The sequence below is a fragment of the Anabas testudineus genome, chromosome 11 (assembly GCF_900324465.2).
Source record: "Anabas testudineus chromosome 11, fAnaTes1.2, whole genome shotgun sequence".
Lineage (NCBI taxonomy): Eukaryota > Metazoa > Chordata > Actinopteri > Anabantiformes > Anabantidae > Anabas > Anabas testudineus.
The window spans coordinates 5292967-5316773 of NC_046620.1; the positions used below are offsets into that span (position 1 = coordinate 5292967).

The following is a 23807-nucleotide window of genomic DNA, read 5'->3' on the forward strand; positions in this document are numbered from 1 at the left end:
CACATGCATGGTCGAAGACAGCTGCAGCACAGGACAGAAGCTCTCTTGTGGCAACTACACAACTGCAACACTGAAGGATGAAGACAAGCCAAATTCAATTTTTCTCAGAGACATTTTATTAGTTACCAGCAGCTTACTTTCCAATTAGATGTGTGGCATTAACGTCAAGATACATTTCTAAACCATTTCCAACTTAAACTTAAGAGGCACCGTCATGTGATTCAGGTAAGTGACAATGCCACAAGGTTCTTTTTTCCTGCGGAAACTTTTGCGATGAGTTTTAATCAGCATAAGCCAGTCCTTGAGTAGAGAGCTATGCCTCAGAGAAGATGATCCAGGGTGGGGAGACGATAGAGTGGCCCGCTGCTGCCGGCACACTTCTGGTTGCTGGATGTCCTTCACGACCATTCATTTCTTCTTCTGGGCCTTCTCTGCAGCCTTGGTTGTCTTTCCAGAAACCTCCTTGGTATCAACAGCCTTGATGACACCGACAGCGACCGTCTGCCTCATGTCACGCACAGCAAAACGACCTGCGAGTAGGAAAAAGGTTAGTAGTTGCCCATAACCTTACAATGCCACATTTGAACAGTAAGAGGAATGATTATGAGTGAGTGTAGGGTGGGACACTTACCGAGGGGAGGGTAGCTGGAGAAGGGCTCCACAACCATGGGCTTCTGTGGAATCAGCTTGACAATGGCAGCATCACCAGACTTGACAAACTTGGGGTTGTCCTCAAGCTTCTTGCCAGAACGACGGTCGATCTTCTCGATGAGCTCCTTGAACTTGCAGGCAATGTGAGCAGTGTGGCAGTCCAGGACGGGGGCGTAACCCTCACTGATCTGGCCAGGGTGGTTCAGGATGATGACCTGTGAACACATTTAGAATTAGAAATCTGCCACATAGAACTTGGAAATCTGAGAAAACATAGGAGTCGCATTAGATCTCAAAACCAACCTGGGCGTTGAAGCTGTCAGCAGCCTTGGGTGGGTCGTTCTTGCTGTCACCAGCCACGTATCCACGACGGATTTCCTTGACGGAGACGTTCTTGACGTTGAAGCCAACGTTGTCCCCAGGGACAGCCTCGGGCAGAGACTCGTGGTGCATCTCCACAGACTTCACCTCAGTGGTCAGGTTGGGGGGAGCAAAGGTGACGACCATACCGGGCTTCAGGATACCGGTCTCCACACGGCCGACGGGGACAGTTCCAATACCTGAGCAATAAAGCCAGTATGATTACCACATACTGTAACTGGAGAAGAAGTAGTTCCAATTTATACAATTAAATCAAAATCCTTACCGCCGATTTTGTAGACGTCCTGCAGGGGCAGACGGAGGGCCTTGTCGGTGGGACGGGCAGGTGGCAGGATGGCATCCAGAGCCTCCAGCAGGGTGGTTCCGCTGGCATTACCCTCTTTACGCTCGATCTTCCAGCCCTTGAACCAGGTCATCTACAAAAGGATTTAAAATGCCATTAGTTCCTGTTGATTTTAAACAACTTGACTACAGTTGAAACAAGTGTGTCATAAGCCCCTTACCTTGTCACTGGTCTCCAGCATGTTGTCTCCGTGCCATCCAGAGATGGGGACAAAGGCAACAGTGGCGGGGTTGTAACCGATCTTCTTGATGTAGGCGCTCACTTCCTTGGTGATCTCCTCAAAGCGTTTCTGGCTGTAAGGGGGCTCAGTGGAGTCCATCTTGTTGACTCCAACAATGAGCTGCTTCACACCAAGAGTGAAGGCCAGCAGGGCGTGCTCACGGGTCTGGCCGTTCTTGGAGATACCAGCCTCGAACTCACCAACACCAGCAGCAACAATCAGCACAGCGCAGTCAGCCTGAAGAGCAAAATCAGTTCAAATTGAGATAAAGTCCTGATCCAAATATTTTTATTATTGAAAATGAGTACTGTGTGTTAAAGCAATAGTTACCTGAGAGGTACCAGTGATCATGTTCTTGATGAAATCCCTGTGTCCGGGGGCATCAATGATGGTCACGTAGTACTTGCTGGTCTCAAACTTCCACAGAGCAATGTCAATGGTGATACCACGCTCACGCTCGGCCTTCAGCTTGTCCAGCACCCAGGCGTACTTGAAGGAGCCTTTGCCCATCTGTGGGTGAACAGTGATTAGTCCTTGGTCCTTAGACATTTCAGTGGTGTTGAACCAACAGCCTTCTCATTTCAAGTAATTCTAATCATTATCAAAATTCTAATCTCATTTGATAACATTTGCTACAGGCTTTGACTTTGTGGTCTACAATTTAGCCACACAAGTGAGAATTTACTATGAATGAAATAACAGTGTAATGTGTTAACTTCGTAACAGTTGATAAAGGATGTTTATTCTGAATTCAGGGTGAGGTTACAGCCCACACAGTTAAATCTTCACTAACATCAAGTGTCTCCTGAACTGAGCACAGTGCAGCGTCACCGTCACTACGTTAAGCCCCACCCTGCGTGCGCGCACACGGCTACACCCTCGTGCCGGGCAGCGCGGCTCGGAGCGGGGCACGCTGAGGCCGCCATCTTGGATTTTTTAACTAACGGCTGTAAAGATAAAAACGAACCGACCTCTGCGGCCTCTTTCTCGAACTTCTCGATGGTTCTCTTGTCGATTCCTCCGCACTTGTAGATCAGGTGGCCGGTGGTGGTGGACTTGCCGGAGTCGACATGGCCAATGACCACGATGTTGATGTGGGTCTTTTCCTTTCCCATTGTTTTAGTTTCTGTAGTGAAATAAGAGTGAAGAAGCACCGTCATTTATTCGCCAACATCCAACAGCTAACGTTAGCTTAATGAAAGACGTTAGCTCAACCATGATACCCGGCATAGCTAGAACAGCCATCTAAAAGCCACACATCATCCGTTTGACATCCATTAACAATCATGATTAGAACATATACAATATACACACATTCAATATTTTAATCGCCATTTAATAGAAACAGGTTTAGCAGTCGTGCCGCTAACAGGCGGCGGCTCCTGCTAGGCCCCACTCGGCCACAGGCCAGCCCGAGACACGTGTTACTCTATGGGCCACGTCGGTATAAAGTTACAAAGCTCGCCAAATATTCAGCAGCTATTTTATTTAGCCTCCCAACACCTGTCGCTGGATAATGTGAGCGGTTGTTTCAAGAGATAAATAAAATGCCATTCCCGCATCCTAGGATGTCCGCTTTCAGCAGCAGCCCCCTTTGTTCCTCACATTCTTTCACCCTCCATTACAAATCACAATTCTCGTTAAAAAGTTAAAACATAGCCTCAGAAAACTCCACAAAAAGGTGCTGATATTAACCACACGAGAGAAAACACCAAGTGGTAGCTAACCTTACATTTAGGGCTTCTACACAAATATAAAAATCCACAGGTTAGTGTTAAGTTATATAACAGAGAAGGCGAAGTTTGGTGTTGAACGTGTACGAACAAACTTTATATTAAAGCTTTAAAAAAACACCTAAAGGCCAAACTAGCTTCGTATGTAGCTCATGAATCACAGCTGAACTTACCGGTGTTTCTGGGTTTTCACGGCCAAAGCTGCTGCCCCTAGCCAGGTAACAGAAAGAGGAAGAGTGGGAGCGGACCGGGAGCTTTTATACAGCAGGGGAGCGGCCTGACTTCCCGTCGCCCTCCTCGGTGAAAACCCCGCAAATCACACACATTCCTGCGAAGCACGTCAGCACGACGCCGCACGAACCGCCTGCAACATGCGTGATCTCACACGCACACAGACACGCACACGCACACGCATACACAGCCACAGACCTGAGTGTGAGTTTTATTAAGGGACGGATCATAGAAAAACTGGTTTTTAATGCAAGTTGACTTGATGGTGGTGAAATAATTTCAGCTCTTACATTTTATTAATCATTAAAGCACTAAAGTTACATAGAAACCTCATTAAAAACACAGGATGAAACTGATGCATACACGTGTAGTATTTAAGTGCAAATTTGATGCATCCTTTATTATATATTCATGCAGCTGTTCTCATGCAATACTTGCATAATCTTTAAAAAATAAGAAAGAGATAAGATAAAATATTATTAGCTCGTAAAATGCAAAACACTCAGTGTCCTTAATGGACTTTCGTCTCTGACTTGTTAGCAGTTAAACCAAAAACTTATTTCCCCTCTAGACAAATGATGTGATTTTATTTAAGTTACTACTTGAGAGCAAATTAAGTGACATTAATCAGAATTTCTCAAAAAATAAACATTAGAGAAAAGCACAGCAACATCTCAATGCTGCTTTTGCACTGATGCATTAACCATTCGATCAGGCGCCGGGGCCACATACTGATAAATGTGATCCTAAAGTACAATTTCTCACTAGTACTTTATTTTAAATGAAGGATTTTACTTGTAATGGAATATTTCTGCAGTGTTGGTACATTTAACTGAATTATTTAATCTAAAACATTTGACATACAGCAACCTAAACTCAACACAAAGTTGAGTTTCCGACCCCTATCCCCCTAGTAATACCTGCCTAACGAGATTATCTCAATCCTAAAGATATTTACATTCAAACAGAGGCCAGAATGTGAAAAGATGAACTCCTGTTGTTCTCAAGATACCTTATCTGGGAGGAATTTACATCCCAACAGACGCATATACAAATGTTTGATTGAATCAGAAGTCTTGTTAGGGGGTAGTGTGATATCAGGTTCAGCTGTTTTACCACTTTACAGTACTAGTACACGCCTCACTTAATAACTATAGTCATTCATTAACTTTATATTTATTTTATTTGATATGTTCTGTGATCATAACCATCCATAAAACAGTTTGGATGGTAAGTGAACCTAAGAAGTAGGTCTGTATTTTCTCTGGGATGCTGTTTGTGGGTCAGGAGGTCAGATTCAGCCTCTTCCTGCATCACTGTGGCATATTGCCCAGTATAGAGGCAGAAGGCATCCCCTGGTACACACACCGACACACACACACACTCCTCTCTCAGCTTTCCCTCCAGTTCAGGTAACAGCCACTTGGACTTGGCAGCTGCTCCTTTCACTCAGCTCAGCGCGGAGCGAAGCTGATGTGGGAGTGGTGGGGTTGACTGGTCGGTGATACGGGGAGAGGAGCGAAGAGATAAGAGCAGGAAGAGATCAGTAATGGACCAGAAGAGAAAAACAACACGACGGTAAAATGACCAGCGATGTGCTTTCACCAGCTGGTGTCACAGAAGGAACTTTGAAGTTGTTAAAAAACGCAGAATGTGAAAACATCTAGTACCTCAGGCATGAAACTGAGTTCTTAATAGATCACGAGCAGGTTCTACAGTAGAACAGGTCTGACGAGGCTCATACAGTGAGAAGAACCACAAGAACCGGCAGTGTGCAGCTCAGAAGTCAAAGTTACATTTACTAAACTACTGTACTTAAATACACATATCTATCTATCTATCTCTCTCTATCTATCTCTCTCTCTCTCTCTCTCTCTCTCTCTATCTATCCTCTCTCTCTCTCTCTCTATCTATCCTCTCTCTCTCTCTCTCTCTCTCTATCTATCCTCTCTCTCTCTATCTATCCTCTCTCTCTCTATCTATCCTCTCTCTCTATCTATCCTCTCTCTATCTATCTATCCAAACAATCAACAAAAAATTATATCGTAGTACTATCATCATCAACACAAATCTATAAAAAAAAAAATCATCTAACATCCTGTATGATTGGTTGCAATATAACGAGAGAACGCAACTAAACAAAAAAACGAAAACCAAAAGACACAAACCCATACACTAAACACACAGACAGTTTTCAGAAGACGGATTGGCAATTGAAATTACAGAAATTTTATACATTTTAAGAGCAGAATTTAATATTTTTTCAGTTCAGCGTTTCATCAAAAACAAAAGTATCAAGATCCAATCAACTATAAAACAGTCCCAAATTTCTTTCTCACACTTTTTCCTCCATATTTATAAAAACTATTAACTCAAACCCCCCCGTAGCCGTGTCTCTCTTTTTTTGAAGAGCTCGAGGGCGCTCGTCCCTCCTGTGGTTGTGGAGAGCGTGAGGAAGGTGACGGTGAGGATGTGGCTGCAACCGGCGTAGGCCACAGCCACGAGGAAAGCTGCAGGTAACAACATACCTGCAGATATCGGAGGTAGACGTCAAACAAAGAGTGAAAAACCAGCAGACGTGGCGTGACAGGTTCAGTTTGAGTCTTTTAAATATTTCCAGTCAAACAGAAAACACAACCTTTAACGGATCTTTTTGGTCGGAGCTGTAAGTTGGTAGTTTGTACTGTCACATCTTTGTGTGTTTGTCGTCATCAGGGCTTTAATATGTTTGTTTTTGTCTCTTCTGGAACAATTTGTGTTTGTTTTTTGTAAAATATAAAATGTATAAAATGTAAAACTGTGTAAACATTTTTGCTCAGTCTGTCACACTGCAGACTGTATTTAATAAAAAGGGATCACAAATTGCTCTTCATAATCCCTTTAACTTCCTCAAAACCTGCATCCCTGGTCCCGTGACAGTCACCCGATACAGAAACTATCATGAACACACAGGTGTATGTGACAGAGCACACAAAGAGGATATGAGAGGACTTAGTTCACTTGCCTGTGAGGGTGAAGAGCTTGCGTACGACAGTGACGCTGAACACTCTCCTCTCGATGAGCTTGTCTGCTGCAAAACCAGAGAGAGTGGAGAAGATCATGCCGCCGAGGTACGGCAGAGCGGACACTAAGCCGTTCTGCAGGTAGAGACACAGACTTCAGGGAAAACATTCGGAAACGTTGTGCACTAGTCTGTAAAATGTCCGAAAATGTTCCAAACATCTGCTGTGTTTTTCATCTTGAATTAAACCTCACCGACTGGAGGTCAAAGTGCAGGATGTTGTCCATGTATGTGGGCAGAGAGGTGAGCAGGGTGTAGTAGGCCCAGTTTGAACACATCTGGGTAACAATGATGGCCCACAGAGGGACGGACATCATCATAGGCAGCACAGGCACAGACCAGCCGTGACCTTTACCCTGCAGCAACAAGAGAAAAAGGGACATCATATGAATCGTTAAAGAGCTTAGAGAGCAGAGGGGGGGAGAATTTGACACGGGACATGACAGGGAAAGTTTCTTGGTACAACCAAGAGCTACAAAGCACAACTGAGGGAGATAAGGTAAGAAAGTAGGAGGAAAAGAAACGGGAATGGAAACAGGAAGCCTGATAAGGGAACTGGAGAATGAACTGGAGTAAAGGTGTTTCAAGTTTTAAAACCTTTTTTAACAGCTTGACTTAACTGTTTATGATCAATATTCATAAAAGCTGATTATGGCTACAAAAACAAAAAAAGAAGAAAAACACTTTCTCTGCCGCTTTTCACAGAAACTGTAACAGTGCACTCACGACGTGTTTTAAATAAAGCTTGATGCTTAAATATACAACACAGCCTGTTAATGTTTCATGTGTACCTGGGGTCCAATAGAGTTTATGATGTAATCTCTCTCCTCTTCGCTGATTCGACGATGGGTGCGGGGGTCATCGGACACAAAAATAAACCAAAAGACAGCCCAGAGGCAACCAGTGCCCCCTGAAAGACAAACAGAGAGAGGAAATGTGCAGGTATTCACATTTATTGAGTACATTAATGACTGAAGCTTCAGTCAGTTCTCCTCTCCCTGCCTCCACCGTGTATGTTATGACATATTCGACTGTGTGATAGTACTTCGGTGTGTGTGAAGTGTTGAAGTGTGTTGCTCCCTCACCACAGAGGTAGAAGACAGCGGGCCAGCCCAGTGTTTGGCAGATAAGGCCAGTGAGCGGCAGAGCTAAAAATGCTCCAAAATTGGCCCCGGATCCCGATAGGCTCATCAGACGAGAGCGCTCTAGAGGAGGAGCCCACCGGGCCCACATCGCCATCATGGCCGGGAATGTCACACCCTGAAGAAACGCGGAGGCAGAATGATAAACACCAATTAGGATACGTTCGAAGATACGAAGTCTGGACTTTGCATTTCCAGCAGCCTCTGCTGTGTCCGGCGTCGTCTTACCTCCCCGAAACCTTCCAGGGCTCGTAGAGCAAACAGCCAGTACGATCCTAACTGAGCAGCCAGAGGGGTGAGCAGGGTGAGGACGGCTGTGCCCAGCACACCCAAACCCAGGAAGAGACTCCCCCCATAGTGACCGGCCAGGTAACCTCCGGGGATTTGAGTGCAGAGGTAGCCGAAGAAGAATGCCCCGAGCAGCCAGCCCTGAGTCTCTGTGTCCCACGAGTAATGAGGGATCTGGGACAAGACCGAGAGAGCTTCATATGAAATTATTCAGTACTTCAGTTTACAAAGTTTTCTGAAGACTAAAAACAACAACAAGAGAGTAAACAGCAAAATAGCATTACCCCCTCAGGCTGTATTAAACCGCCACTGGTGTTGTCTTTCCCAGACGGAAGCGGACAGGCCTTGAAGATCGACTTGTTCTGGGTTGGTGTGGAATCTGTGGTGTTCACCATGGCTACCATGGCAACACTGAGGTTCACACGGAGGCCATAGACCACAGAGAACCCGAAGAACATCAGGACGGCCAGGTTGAGGCGAGCCGAGCAGCACTGAGGAGGAACTGATCAAATAAAAACAATGATATTTACATGTAGTGTGGATGAAAAACCACATACTGTACTGTAGGTTCACGTGTGGTCATTTATTGTTCAGATAAAATCTAAAGCAGAATGCGGTGATACATGGTGTTCACAGGACAATGATGATTCTATCCCATCATGCTATAAATATTAATATCCTGCATTATCCAGTATTTTGTTATGTGTTATTTGTGTATATGTCACATATTATGTCACCTCATTACATCATCAGTCGGTCATGTTACTGTGTATTGCACCTTTAGCCTATAACTGGCTTCTGTATTAAACTGTAGTTAAAAAGCCCATTCAGCACCATCTTTATGTTTTTATTTCAGTAGCACGTGATTTCAGTTTCAGTGGTGCCATCAGGTGTCTAACTGCTCATCTTTAACCAGTAAAGTGCTGATTTCTGACAAAACATTTGCTGAGGAACCAGAGAATCAGACCTGTTACAGTTCTCTGAGCTGTTTGCAGAACTACAAACCAGCAAAGTAAACAGCACAGTGGCACAGTAGCAGAGACAGTTTTGTCATCGCATGTAGAGCTGCAAACGTTACCTGATTATCAGATTAAAATCACAAACGAATTGTCAGAGTAAAACTATGTGTGTGGAAGTCTCTCCTATGTTAAGATGTTCTGTCTTTTCTGTGTTATGTCATAGTGAACTGACCAGATTATGATGAATCTGTATCAATAATTAGTACTCAATAGATGCATGTTGAAAACAACTTGCATCAGAGATTATGTTAAATTAAACTATTAATCTGCATTTAACAGTTCACTATTTACATCACATTTAAAGTAGAAAAACGTTTTTGAGGCTCTCAAACATGCTGTTGTACTCGTGACATTACAGGTTTAGTACAATATTTTCAGGTTTTGTGCTGTTAGTTGGACATTTCACAATGTCATCCTGAGATGAGAATTCTTAATGTTTTTTTATTTTGTTTAAACCAAACAATAAAGTGATTAATCCAGAAAATATTTAATTGACTATTAAGACATAAGCAAACTTCTCATTGAGATTTTTTTGGCTTGTAGTAAATGTAAAATCTCAACTGAATAAAAACATCCTGCTACAAGCAGAAACACACCTGCATCAGGCTTGATGAGGGGATGACTGTCTTCACTGTCCGATGGGGTGGAGTTGATGGAGTAAACATCTGATGCTGACATGGTAATGGGCCGAATCAACAAATACTATGTCTGTAAAATTATGTCAGTGACTCACGGCATCCAGAAAATCTGCTGGATAGACAAGGGAGAAACCCAAAGTCAGAAAAACACTCACAAACACTGGCATACAAAGAGGATGTGAGATAAAAAGATGACAGAATAAATATAAGAATATAAGTCAAGTGACACGACACATCAGCAGATTTGGAATTTTATTAAAACCTGCTGGGACGCAGGTTTTTACCCATTAAAAAAACAGTGACACTGAAAACACCGACACACACTCTCAAACTTCCTGCTTTCACAAAATGTTGAAAAGGTTTCACCACACTGCACTTACATGCTATTGATTCTCCAAATAGCTACAGTGCAGAGTCATACGGTGAGATAGTGACAGTAACAGCGATCAAGACGGGTTTTCTCAGAGGGATTTCCTGAGATCAAACCTGTTACAAAGAAAGAAAAGATCACATGCAAACACAACCAACTGGTTTTGAGTTGGGTAAAAACGTTTAACTTCAAAATGTCGACCTTTCAGAAACTGAACCCTAACTCTAACCCTAACAATCGTGGCCTTGTTTGAATCATTTTCAAGTTTACCTGTGTGTTTCTCATAAGGTTTATATTTTTTATATTTCTAAACAGACACAGTAATTAACTGGGACATAATTCTATTGATGGAGGAAGTGTGAGTCAGTCTGGTCAGGCCTGCCCATCTTCTATCTTTCTTTCTCTCAATGAATTTTTAATAACGTTTTTAAAAGTATGTGAAAGTGACATCTACCTTGTAAAAATATAAAAACAAATTCATTTAAATGATTAAAAGGTGTTGATAAGACAACTGAAACATGTGTACTCCTAATCTATTATTCTACGTGGCCACTCGATCAATCCATTTATTGACTTCATACACCATACAGTATATACAGTGCACTATCACACAAACAATGTCTGCGAGTGTCTATAAAACTAGTCTATCATGAGATCTTCTCCTGTCTGGAACAATGAATCTATTCTGTATTACTTAATAAATGAATGATAGGTTTTATTTATGTGTTATACTGTTTGTCATATATGCTCAGTCTGCATGGGCTCAGAAGCTGTTTACAGTGTGGTGTTGGTTGTAGTGGTGGATCTGGTGCAAAGTGACTAATAACATTTACGCATGTACTGTGCTTAAGCATATCCTGCAGCAGTTTTAGTTATAATTATTAGATTCAAAACATATGATTATCAACATATAGTGCAGTTAAAATTATGTCTACCTTTCTACCTGTAATATTAAAGTGATGCAGACTATAATTAACTGTTAATAATCTAATAACATGATATAATTTAAGGTGAAATGTGTCATACCACATGAGAACTCAAGTATATTTTGTTGCTAATACTTTTTACCTTGTACATGTATATGTTATTCTTATATTGTTTTATTGATGCCTTTAATTAAATAGAGTTTAAAGAGCACACAGGTCTGTAAACAACCTGAAGTAGCTAACAGTAAACAGTTCGGTAAGCTAGCTTTAACTAGCATATTACAATAAACTACATTTCGTTAAGTACAGCTTACCTTGTCAGTGATTTTAAACAGAGGTATCTTGTCCATGACAAGTTAATGAGCTGTACTGAAGGTAAAACAACATGTAAATCGACCTCTTGTGTCATTTCGCAGGCGGCGAAACAACAGTGATCTGTGTTGTGTTTGTCACGTGAGCTAACCGGTAGCAGACGCTTTACGAAAACTGACGTCAAACACTGTGGAGTGGCCACGCCCACTTTAAGACATCCAGTGAAACCAGTTCATATGTCTTATACATCTGCTCTGACAGTGTGACGTTGCAGCCGCTTGACCAATGGGTGGCCCGCCCTCTGGTCTCGCTACCTTTTTGTGTTGCCAGTTTGTGTGACTTTCCGACAAACTATAACACTTTCTATGTCATTCTGAGATGGAAAAAGGAGACATAAAGTAGAATGAGTGGCTTTTAACACCCTCACCGAAACTGAACTCAAATATACAAGTACGGTGTGTATAGATTTATATAACTTTACACTCTGGTGGATTTAAACCCTGTTAGTCAATTCTGGCAACACCGGCGCTTTCTACTTAGTGTATAGAGTTTGTACGTTTGTTTGTACATAACATTTACCGGTTTTAAAAATAAGATAAGACTTTTTTTGTTGTTAATTTGGTTTTAGTTTCCTATTCAACTGTTTAATTAACGATACACACTGTGTCGTACCTGCCACCGTGTTGTACGGTGTTGTCATGGTAACGGCTCCCTCCTGTGTTGTTGACCTTCCAGCTGTTCGTAGTTAGCTTCAATTAACCAGTCTCACATTTTACTCAACCGTAAATTACACTGCTGTCATCGCATCCATGGCACATTACAGAGTAAGTATTTAGTTGCACGCTACTTGTAACTAGCTGTTTGCTTATTTTTTTTTACAATGGTAAAGTTTAGCCTATAGCGCTAGTTGATTTTACTGATCAGGTGCTAGCTGCCTAAATAACCTAGCTTAGTACTATAGTAGCTACATCTTAGTTCCCAAAGCCTTGAGCAGGCAGATATATTGATTGAGTTTAAGCTTCATAAAACGTGAATAGTTGGGGTTAAATTTCGTTTTGTAGCATATATATAAGGTGGCGCAATTCCTCCCAGAATATACACCCAAGTTTTGTTAGTTTTGACAAGTAGCTAGCTACTGTCAGACAAGAAGAAATAGACTCAGTTCATTTTCTGGTTGGTGCTGTTATCCTACCTGTCAAAAGTTAAACATTTGTTGTGTTTCAGGCCTCAGAATCGAAGCGGGAACAATTTAGAAGATATCTTGAAAGATCTGGGGTCCTTGACACTATAACAAGCGGTAGGTTTACAAGAAAACAGCTAATTATTAAACGTGGTATTACACCTACTCTTAGTTTTCACCTTTCAGTGTTTGTTCCTGTTTCCAGTTTTAGTGGCACTCTATGAAGAGACTGACAAACCTAACAATGCACTGGAGTATCCTTTTCATGTGTGTGCAGCTTTTATTGAAGATACAGTGCTCCTGGTATGTCTTAAATGGTAAAAACGTAATGAATACTGTATTATGTCAAATCATAAAATATAAAGCTGCTTAGTTCTGTCTGATAATATAATGTTCAAGCTATCATTTATTCAGAAAACCACAATGCTACAAAACAGGAAATACATTTGTACAGGGCTAAACTAATGATGACATGTGCTAGACTGTGATGTGAAATCACCGCCACTAAATGAGTTGCTTCCTCTCCTTGTTCAGGTCACTTTGAGTTCTGTGATGTAGTGCCCATAAGCAACAGACTAAACTATACATGTGCTTTGCATGAACGACATCAGAAGGAAACAAATTAAACAAAAGGCTATAATGAAAACTTGGTGTACACATTGCCCTTAACCACCTGTGTAGTTTCATAAAGCTTCATCTCGGCGCAGCTGGTCCAGAGCCAGCTGACACTGAGGCTCTTCGGATGGAGCTGGCCGACCTACAACAGAAGTGCAACCTTCTCATGGAGGAGAACAAAGAGCTAAGAAACAAGGTAAGATGCTTGTATTTAGAAAAATATGCAAATGTATAGATAAACAAAGCTAGAGCCTGTCCTTCTGTGACCTCTGACTTCTGCTTTGTTATTGTTTTCCAGCTGATGCAATATGAACCATCGCCTGAAGAGGGGGGAGCAGAGTAGCAAAGGAGGAATTAATCAAAGCAAAGCATAAAAAAGAGGATAAGAGTGTAAATTTGTTACATATTAGTAGGTATACAGTGAACATTAAAAAAACTGTTATTTTGTTAATTACACAAGAAGTGAATCTTGTTTGTTCAAAATAAAACAAATTTTTTCCCAGCATTTGGCATCAGACCTTCTTTATGTGTCCTATAGTGACCCTGGGGTTTCAACCAGACGATTCTGTTTAGTCACTTACCTGGAATAAATACACATAAAATAATTAAGTACATCTTTTTCAAAGGCTTTTTAATTGATATAAACTGCATGACTCAGTACCATGTAAAAATAATTGCTATACAAAAGTATTTTTTGGGAAATTGCTGCTTATGTTCTTTGTGGGAAATAAAAACTGGTCGATGACAGCATAATATAGCTAATGACATTAAAGATTAAAATCTTTATTTGTACCATACAAACAAAGTACATTCAGTGCAGTTCAACAGCAGAATAAACTGCAGCCTCCAAACTGATCATTGTGCCGATTCAACAACTCTGAAACAGTAAAACAAAAAACCCTGAACATTATCACCTTCATCAAGGAGAATTAGTTGTAGGATTATTGTATTAGACTGCATTAGTTGTAGCTAGGTGCCCATTAACTTCCAGCTGTCAGCATATTTTCCACTCATTTTGTGATTCTCTCAAACATGTCTGGGCCCAAATGGGATTGATTTAGTGCTACTGGTTTGAAAGTATCCAGTTGTGTAACAGCCCCTTGTGGCCTAAAACATTATGGATTTGTGGTAAAGTTTTCCATTTCCCTCTAATCATCCAGACATTTGGACGCCTGTAACTGACCTGAAAATGAGAGAAAAACATAAACTCTGCATTATTGTCTGACCACCTTGTAAGAATAGATGCTTTACATATAAAAAAGCTGCTCTTTGGTTTTAAGGGCACAATCCCCACAGGTAACAAAGGTTTTTAAAGAACTTTTAAAGTAAAATAATCTAGTGTTCTTATAGTTTGCACCCTTGTCTCATTCAAAGTCTCTGTTGCTATCTTTGTAGGTATACAGTGCGTTTATATCTGTAGGTCAGTCGGTGCTCGTCTGCTGCTCGCACTGCTTGCTGCCGACACTCTGCGGTTTGGAGAGGAGGTGGTGGGGCTGTTACTCTCACGGCTGTGACGAGATACAGAGCTCAGCTCTCCTGCAGAGTCTGGGCTCTGGGACCTGCTCGATCTCTTAATGTCTGATTTAGAGAGCATCCTCGCTCGTGGGCCGACACAGCTGCTACGTAGCTTCATGCTGCTGTTGTTCCCATGGTACGAGTCTCCACTGTCCGAGCCGGTCCCCTCCATTACTGTGGAACAGTTCCACGGTGGACTGACCCTCCGTGACTTCCTCGCAATGCCTGACAGTGTAGTGCATGATGAGGAGTCTGCTACTGGGAGGGTGGGATACTCAGATCTCCCACACTCGAGGTCTTCATGATGGGGTGAGGATGGTTCCTCTGGTTCATCCTGTTTGTCAGCAGGTGAGCGCGTCTCACTGCTTGTGTTGTTGGAGTTGCTGTTCTGCTCTGTGGGGCTCGGCACCCCCTCCTTGCAGTCCTTGTGGAAGTCTGGTTTTGCACTAGGGTCCCCCTGTATTGGCACGAAGGCAGAGGAGGTGCTGAGAAGAGGGTAGTTGGGTCCGTTTCCCTGCTTCTCTAACAGTAGTGTGTATCCACTTGGTGCTGTGGGGATAGTACTCTTGCGTCCCACAGATGTTCCCACACAAACCTGATGCACAACTGAGTTCTTTTTCGACTTGACATAATATTCATCAAGATCTTCCTTCAGATGCGGGTAGTAGCCCAGGATGGCTTTCTTAACCTTCTTGTACCCCAGGTGTATGATCTCAAGAAGGCTGAGAAAGAGGGAGATGCAGGCGATGATTTGCATGAACATCATGAAAACTGATTTCTCTGTGGGCCTGGAGACGAAGCAGTCCACCACGTTGGGGCAAGGCTCCCTCTCACACTTGTACAGCGGGCTCAGGCGGTGTCCGTAGAGGATGTACTGCACCATCATGAAGCTTACCTCCACCACTGAGCGGGTAACGATGTGAGCCACGTAAGTACACAGCAGAGAGCCTCTCAGTGGTGCCTTGTTGAGCTTCCCCTGCTCCAGCTGTCTCATCTCCTTTTCAATCCTCCTCCTCACCTCCACCAGCTCCACGTCCACCGCCTCCAGTTCCCGGCGGAGAGCCACCTTCTTGCAGTGGCGCTCCTTCTCCAGGGCTCGCAGCTGGTAGATGGCGTGACCCATGTACACCAGGGAGGGCGAGGACACAAAAATCACCTGCAGCACCCAGTACCTGATGAGTGAGATGGGGAAGGCCTGGTCGTAGCAGACGTTGCGGCAGCCGGGCTGATCAGTGTTGCAGATAAAGTCTGACTGCTCGTCGTTCCACACGTCCTCTGCAGCGACGCCCAGCACCAACATCCTGAATATGAACAGGATGGTCAGCCAGATCTTGCCGACCATGGTGGAGTGGATATGCACCTCCTCCAAGATCCCCCCAAGGAAGTTCCAGTCTCCCATTTTTTTACACTAGCAGAGCTCTGATAATGAGGAAAAATATTATCAGTTTAAAAAATCTGATCAGACATAAAAACAAATATTTATAGACTAATTGAAAGAGACTCTTTAAAATTTGTTTTAGTAAAAGATTAAAAAGAAAAAAAACTTTTTACAGCATGAACATGAAAAGATGAGCTGAGGAAACAGATATAGGCAGTAACTAAGTACTATTATTAAAGTACTGTGACTGAAGCTTTGAGATAATATCCTGCTTTATTCAAATTAGCTCCATGTTTACCCCCTGCAGAATTAAACTGATGAACACACTAATGCATCAATCATTACTTTACTTTTACATTTTGAATGCAACATTTTTTTGTGGAATTGCTAGATTTACTTTAGCTTTAAGTCCTCATGCTAATATTTTCCATTATGAAAACATTTAACTTTATAACAACTGAGCTGTAACCGTTAAACAACCATTAAAGTACTCTGTGTATTACATGGTTGAATTAGCTACGACCAGTTAGCAATCGATTGAAACCAATCTCATCAAGGTTATACAGAGTATTTATTTCAAAATGAGTTCACTTACCGTTCATTTTGGATATGAAATGTAACCCCGAAGGCCTTTTTCCAATAACACTGATGATGCTGTTCAACAGTCCTTCAAGAACATCGTTTATTTTCTTTGTCCTCGAGTCAAAGGTAAAAATTTCCACACTGGGAGAGACTTCAGTCTCCACTGTCGGTGAAAACTAAAAACAAACTAATGATCCCTGCAGCCTGTAGTTGTTCACTTATAACCCATGAAAGACAAAGAAAAATCAATGGTGTTACACTGCACTGTTTCCATTTACCTTGCAGCTGTAGGAATGGACTGACTGCCAGCGCCTGGGAGTCATTAGGGGTGAAATGTGATGCAAAATATTCAATTGTTTGTCACCTACTTCCGGCTGAACTCTAAGGATCCTGGACTCATTTGATCCCAAATTCAAACAAGACAGAAGTGGTGGACTAAAATATTTGGTTTGACTAAAGTGGACGACAACCTATACACTTCTCCTATACATATTCTACTTCACTTAAATGTATGTGTGCTTTAGTCAGAGTGGACAAAAACATGGCACTTCTCAGTTAAAACAGATTCTGTTCTAACCATCTGTCTTAATCTAATTAGTGTTTTTTTCAGCCATACATGTATTTAGCTCATACCAGCTGCTCTGATAGACCAAGCCCCCATGCTACCATCGTTTGATCAATGTTTTTTTCAATACTCTGATCAATGGGGCATGTCCGATTTCATACATGGTTGCCTGTTCACTGTGAATCTAATTTAAGTTGTTCCTCGCAGCTACTGTTCCATTAAAAGGAAATCAATGACTGACTGTGCTGGTCTGTTTTCCCATGAGACGACTGCAGACTGCGTCCACTTTTATTATACTGAAGCACATCTTTGGCATCAAGGTGCCGAAGGAGGAAGAAGAAACATCATTTTGTATCATTGGCTTTTGAGACTTTTCAATAATAGGCTACATAAATAATGCCGACATGTTCAAATTGCCTATTAGCCGAGTTTACAGACTGAAGATTCACGCTGTTTCCTTATACTGAATGTTATCAATTTATTACTCAAAATAACAATTTCTTCCTACTAAAGATAGAAGATTAGGAGGATAAAACATGCATGGACAAGATTTGTTTAGAAAAACCATTAACACAGTCGTGGAAACACAATGCGAAACTTTTGTTTCTCCTTCCAGAACTGATATTTGGAGAAAATGTTCCAATATGAAATACTTTTGAAACATCTACTCTTACAGAAAACACCACAAAAATAAAACAAGCTGCTGCACGTTTCAAAGCAGCTTGTGATTTACGTTTCTGACTGACTCAATTCAAACACTTGTAAAGGACCATAGCAGCATTTCTATGTATTTTAGCCCCCATACTCATACACTTGACATCACTGACAGCTCAGACCACATTCTTTACACTTTGAATGTTTTTTCTCTTCCAGGCAGCCAGTGGCTTCGGTTTCATAAAAAAAGATCAGCCTGAAGTGACTTGAAGCTTAATTCATCACAGAACTTCGTCATTCATCTTTCTCAATCATGTTATTGCTACAGGATAACTCCTGATGTGCAACGTAATTATTCAGTAACTGAAAATGTTATCAATAATGTTTATTCTGATGGATTTTCAGTCTTAAATAAATGAACACCTATGGCTGTTGGAAGAAAAAAAATCTACACTTCAGTTGAGAAGATGGTCGGCGGTAACGTAAAAAGTACTTAGAACGTGATAAAACACACAGAAACACTGGGCTGTTTCAACAGGCTGGATTCCTCCTTCAAATACTGAATGTTCTTGTGCATAGGGTCAAGAAAACAAGAGGATCAGGAACTGTATAGTTATATATATAAAAAAACAAAACAATTATTCCTGACTGACTACCACTGAACATAGAAACTTCTGACTGTGTCACGTTCTTATCAGGAAATATTAACAAAACTATTATATAAAAACCAAGCAAGGGACCGTTATTGTTCTTAAAATGAAGCCGCAAGAAACAAGCTTTCTACAAATGGTTCAATGGACATTACATTCAAACAAATCTCTTGACAACCGACCAATTCTGGTCCATCTGACTGAACTGAAGGGACGGGGCGGGGCAGGGCATTGTTAGCGTCCTCCTGACTTGTGCCCTGCCCAGGACCTGGACCGAGAACGTGATCTTGATACAGACCGGGATCTGGATCGGGATGGAGACCGCCGTACTTCTTCCTCAGGGTAATGTGAGGTCGATGCTGGGTTGGTGTTCTCACGTGGAGATGCAGATCTGGAGTGTGACCGAGACCGCCCTCTGGACTCTCTGCGGCGCCTCTGCTTGTGTCTGAGAACACACAAGGGAATTTCGATGGCACTGGTTTTTAGTTGAATTCAATCTGATCTGTTCTGTAAGACCTTTATGATGACGCTGTCTTAGGTTTTTTTTGGACTTGTCATAAGCGGTAATGAAATTAGGTTTAATTTATTATATTTAGAATCGATTCTAAAACTGTACAGAACTTTTACCTGTCATCCTCACGACTTCGGCTCCTCCCTCTTCCGTATGTCCGACCACGTGATCTGATTAAAATAATGAGCGTACTTTAATTTCACGTACAACAGTCTATGGAGATTTTGAAATAATACTTCTTCCCTGACTAGTTGCTTAGTTGGAAAACTTACTCTCGAGGACTCTCCGATCGTCTGCGACGGCGATCATAAGAAGGGCTGCGTGACCTGTATCTGTCATAGCTGCGGCTTCGTGAACGTCTGCGCCGGCTGTCTCGATCGTAGTCGTCATATCGAGAGGATCTGCCTGGAGAACGCCTTTCCTTTGCTTTCATCTGATTTGGTGCTGTAAAGAAATGATGATCAGAAAAGGATTAGTACAAAAAACAGAAATTCAGCAGCAGGAGTTTCTGTATTTCCTATTAACGAGCATCCACTATTAGAGCTGTCTTGATTTTCACTGATATGTGCAATAGCATCTGGATTGCAAATTGTTTTCTGCCTGATGAACCCCACAGAATAAATCCCAAATATCCTACCTTTGTTTTTTTAAATAATAAAATCTTTACAAAACCCCAACCACCACGGGTGGCCTCGATGTTTGGTTTTACAACAAAAGCTGGACACTTACTTTTTCTGTCACCCTGGGCAAACTGGATTTCAATCTGCCGGCCACAAACCCACTTCCTGTCCAGGCTGTGAAGAGCGTCTTCTGCATCACGCACATCCTCAAATATGATGGGTGGTTAAGGGTTTATTTGCTCTCATTTTTGACAAGGCCACACAAATTTAAACAAGTTCCACTTCTCACATCATCAAAAGGTTTAGTTCCAATTCTTATGTTGTAAACAACATCTTGAGAGAAATGGGAGGTATTCATGAATCATTGTTTTTATTTGTGTGGCCTGGTTTAAAAGGTGAAACAACTTAAAATGATCAGAATTCACATTACGTCACACTGTAAGATGAGTGAGGACAAAGAACAACAACACAGAAATACATATTTGTTGTAGAGATAAAAGATGAAGTAAGCTTTTCAAACACATCAAATCATCGTCTGAGGGATCAGGACAAGAACTATATGAACAAATCAAACACATTAATACTTTCCCCAAAGGTGCTTGTTTGGTGGTTTCACCTCATCTGAAAGGCTTCTTCAGATCTAATTTAAGAATTTCAAATATGTGGAGTTGTTTAATCACCTTGTAGGTTGTTGTTCTGCCTGGCCATCACATGCATCGTTTAAAACCACATTAGTTGACATGAACTGCTCAGGTAAAGAGTACAGAACTGCACTAGATGTGTCTTAGACCACCTACTCACCTAAGTTGTGTGCTGCACTTAGCTGATAACATTTAGAGGCATCGGCACATGTGTAGCTCTAAAATCTACAATTACTAATAACACTCATCAACTCAGACTTTTACTTGTATCATCAGAGAAGCATAATTCCAGTTTTAAGTGATGGTTGTTCTGGTTTAACGTCAGTGATTTCCCACTCTCATCTCCTACTTTCGGTATATGGACAGTGCCGTCTTCAAAGGTTGGACACTTGTTTTTAAAATGAAGATAAACCTGATTCTTGCCCTGACGAGCTGACTCTCAGAAATTCTTCCCTTACATAATAATGTATTTGTATGTTGCTGACTTAACTACTCCACAGAGTTAAAATGCTGAGTTAGAGCTGAAGAACCCTTTCAGATGAGAGGTGGAACAGCTTCAAGAATATTCCAGAAAGTTTAGCTGCCATCAAAAAAAAGCACCTTTGGAATCACCATGACCTGAATGACGGAGAATCTCCACAGACACATTTTACTTGATTAAATAGTTTTTACTTTTGATTAAAATTAAAAAGCCATCAATAGTACAGGGACATCTGATTTTGGTGTCATATCAAATTTGTGGATTTGTCATGGGAGGATACAAAATAATTCAGACTTGTTACCTTTGCCCATGCTTGACTTTGAACTTCATCTTGATCTTTACACTCTTTAATCGACTCCAAGAGAGACTTGAGTTTCCTGCTTGACTTTTAAACCTCTTTTCTTTTCCCCATTCTTTGTCGCCATATCCAAGCTTTGTCTCCGTTCCCTTTTCCTCTTCATGCTTTACTTTCTCTTTTCAATCTTTTCCCTCCCTCTGATCCTGAAGGTCTGTGTGAGACTTGTCTTTACAGCTACTCTATACGGGTCTTTGTTACTCTTTGTGGCCGGTTCCACAACTGGATGCTTTTACATTTTCTGAAGCAATAACAGAGAAATATGTGTGTTAGATAATAAATCACATTATATTTATTATAATAATAAACAAATAATAAAAAAAACATCTTCTCTGCTGAAAGAAAACTTAAATTATTTGTTAGAGCACAAAAGACAGGTCAAATTCATTGTCAAAGGATATTGAATGTATGCAAATCCTCTTGGTTGACGTGTATAGAAGTCAAGTGGGATGTAGACATCTACTATCGGCCCATAGCGGCCAAACTCACGCCGCAAATCCTCAGGCCTGAACACCGTAAATACAAGTATGACTCAACTGACCATCATAGGAAACCTACCTACATCATTAACCACTAACATCAGCTGGGAAGCAGCTGAGGAATTAACTAAAGGGACAGCTTCTCCAAAACACAATAAAATGTCTTACCTGGAAATTTACCTGTTCACACTATTCACAGCTCCTGACTTTAAGACTGGATTTAAAATAGCCTTTCCAATTAATAAAGATATAAATGTTTTATCCTACAGCTGTTGATGTTTGACCCAAAGCATTAAATAAACTAATTATACTATACTATTAAATTATTTTAAAGCTGCTCCTCTTTCAGTGACTGACAAAAATGCTTTTTAAAAAATTAAAGGATTTTAAAACATAGGAGAATGTCCCATCCAGGCCGTATCTGCAGGTTTATCCACCCTTGAAACTTCCAGTTGTTACTAGTTATCAGGTCTGTGCTGCTGTCCAGTCTTTGGAAGTTTTAGCTTGTCTTCAGGTGTGTGCCTAGCTTAACCTAGCTCAGAGAAGCTCACAATATGTTATGAAGTTGAATTGTACCACGGTCAGAAAGGTTCCATTGCGTTTTTGGTTAACTGTCCCTTTGAGTTATGCACACTTTTTGCTAACATGCATTTTACTGTAAAGAAAATCTATATTTGGCATAAGCAGAGCCAATACGGTTACTTCATTCAGGTTAGTTTAACTTCAAACAAAAAGGTACAACATATGCGGAATGCATAAGTCACTGCATTATCATGATGAGAAGAAAACCTGCAGATTAGAATGAACACAAACACACTATAAATGAAGAAAATAAAATGAAATATTTGTGACATGTACATTTTTGTCAGCTGTAAGTTCAGATTCCGAAATTAATACTGCTAGACTAATCGTATTAAGAATTAGGTAGGCCGGTGGATTATAGGACAGATTTCTTATATGATTGTGTAGTTTGTATTAACAAGTGTCTAATCCACTCTAAATGTCACAGTGAACACTAAAAAATGGAACTTGTTACTTTTCTTTGTTCTTTGTGAGAAAATATCACGTTATTTGCAATAGCGGTGAAAACAAATGACCTATTACATCATATAGTATCTTTTGACTCACTAAATATTTTATTATCACAAAAAAAAAATTCCATAACAATGTTGTCACGTCAGAATATGAATGGAACAAGTTTTGTTTGAAAAAAGTATCTACCAATAACTAACAACGTTAGGTTAATATAAAGCCTTTCTTTCTGTTTTGTTGACAAATAACAGTTGTTGGTTTTCATGAGAACAAACTATTTACAAACCTTCTGTTGACTCTTTAAATGTAGTTACATATTACAGGTACCTAAAGTGAAGCTAAATACATTTCAGGATCTTCCCATTTCTTCACCAATGCAGTTATTTGATGGTATGTTTAGCTACTTCACTGTTAGCTAAAGCCATGCATTAAAATGTAATATTATAAGTTGGTATTTCAGTTAACGCTGGTTAACTGAAACATAACATTACAACAGTTAGCTAAACAAATAAACAACAAATCACCTACCTTTAAAACAAATATTTGGTAACGATAAAAATAAACGTTATTGATTCATTTAACATCAATGAAACCCATCTATCTCTAATGTAGTGGTATGTTTACCTGCAACTGATCTAAAGATTTATTGAAATGTTGTTTTCGAGCTGCTAGCTTGCTGTGTTAGCTCACTTAAAACATAAACTCATGCACGGCCAGTATGCAAAAAACACTGCGGTACAAATGAAATCTTACAAAACATCCAACTCTGACTTAGCACACTTATGTTGCATAAGTTTGTCTGTTGATAAGTCATTTCTGCATCAATCACTATTTTTCCCTCTGCACGCTGGTTTAACTCGAGGCTAACATTAGCTGCTAAGCTAGCTGCCGTTACCACGAGTTAGTTAGCGTCAATTTACTACTGCATGACCTGTGGCTCTAATTGCGCCTAAATGTGGACTCACCTGGATTCATCTGAGATGTTTCTGACAAACAAAGATGTGTTTGGGGGCCTCATGTATCTGGTAAGACAGTTAAACTCACTCAGCAGGAAAAAATATTACGATAACCTGCAGCGTAAAAATGCGAAACGCATGCGCACTTACAACGCGCCTTCTGGTTCTTCTTTACTTCCTGTATTTTGTGCTCAAAACACCGTAAGATTCAAACAGCGCCCCCTGCAGACTGACCGCAATCAAAACAGACACAAAACAAGCCGTGCAAGTTATTTTTA

At 41.0% G+C, this 23807-nt stretch overlaps 5 protein-coding genes across 7 annotated transcripts; 1 reads left to right on the top strand and 4 right to left on the bottom strand.

The window, feature by feature from the left end:
• Window positions 1-93: 93 nt before the first annotated feature.
• On the bottom strand, window positions 94-3649 carry LOC113153493 (elongation factor 1-alpha). The gene is made up of 8 exons (XM_026347141.1): window positions 3502-3649; window positions 2567-2721; window positions 1926-2105; window positions 1536-1832; window positions 1298-1448; window positions 955-1211; window positions 632-866; window positions 94-530 (listed from the first exon to the last, which is right to left on the bottom strand). Exons 2-8 carry the CDS (start codon window positions 2708-2710, stop codon window positions 409-411), a joined length of 1386 nt encoding a protein of 461 aa, XP_026202926.1. The 5' UTR covers window positions 2711-2721; window positions 3502-3649; the 3' UTR covers window positions 94-408.
• Window positions 3650-5926: 2277 nt separating this feature from the next.
• si:ch1073-513e17.1 (sialin) lies at window positions 5927-11453 on the bottom strand. The gene is made up of 10 exons (XM_026347321.1): window positions 11318-11453; window positions 10088-10193; window positions 9666-9819; window positions 8335-8552; window positions 7991-8224; window positions 7706-7880; window positions 7412-7530; window positions 6815-6976; window positions 6564-6696; window positions 5927-6087 (listed from the first exon to the last, which is right to left on the bottom strand). Exons 3-10 carry the CDS (start codon window positions 9745-9747, stop codon window positions 5927-5929), a joined length of 1284 nt encoding a protein of 427 aa, XP_026203106.1. The 5' UTR covers window positions 9748-9819; window positions 10088-10193; window positions 11318-11453.
• A 236-nt stretch (window positions 11454-11689) lies between these two features.
• On the top strand, window positions 11690-13609 carry mycbp (MYC binding protein). 3 transcript variants are annotated; one of them, XM_026349977.1, is made up of 6 exons: window positions 11690-11770; window positions 12051-12139; window positions 12540-12612; window positions 12701-12749; window positions 13177-13306; window positions 13409-13609. In XM_026349977.1, exons 2-6 carry the CDS (start codon window positions 12125-12127, stop codon window positions 13451-13453), a joined length of 312 nt encoding a protein of 103 aa, XP_026205762.1. In that variant the 5' UTR covers window positions 11690-11770; window positions 12051-12124; the 3' UTR covers window positions 13454-13609. The 3 variants fall into 3 exon arrangements, with proteins under 3 accessions (XP_026205762.1, XP_026205761.1, XP_026205760.1); XM_026349976.1 differs by having other exon boundaries at window positions 11690-11765; XM_026349975.1 differs by lacking the exon at window positions 11690-11770 and having other exon boundaries at window positions 11797-12139.
• An 882-nt stretch (window positions 13610-14491) lies between these two features.
• LOC113155324 (gap junction alpha-9 protein-like) lies at window positions 14492-16024 on the bottom strand. The gene has a single exon (XM_026349974.1). The coding sequence runs from the start codon at window positions 16022-16024 to the stop codon at window positions 14519-14521; it is 1506 nt and encodes a 501-aa protein (XP_026205759.1). The 3' UTR covers window positions 14492-14518.
• A 1363-nt stretch (window positions 16025-17387) lies between these two features.
• LOC113154644 (serine/arginine-rich splicing factor 10-like) lies at window positions 17388-23633 on the bottom strand. The gene is made up of 6 exons (XM_026348952.1): window positions 23539-23633; window positions 21464-21568; window positions 19695-19798; window positions 19238-19409; window positions 19082-19135; window positions 17388-18899 (listed from the first exon to the last, which is right to left on the bottom strand). The coding sequence occupies exons 1-6, from the start codon at window positions 23589-23591 to the stop codon at window positions 18689-18691; spliced, it is 699 nt and encodes a 232-aa protein (XP_026204737.1). The 5' UTR covers window positions 23592-23633; the 3' UTR covers window positions 17388-18688.
• Between the last annotated feature and the right edge of the window lie 174 nt (window positions 23634-23807).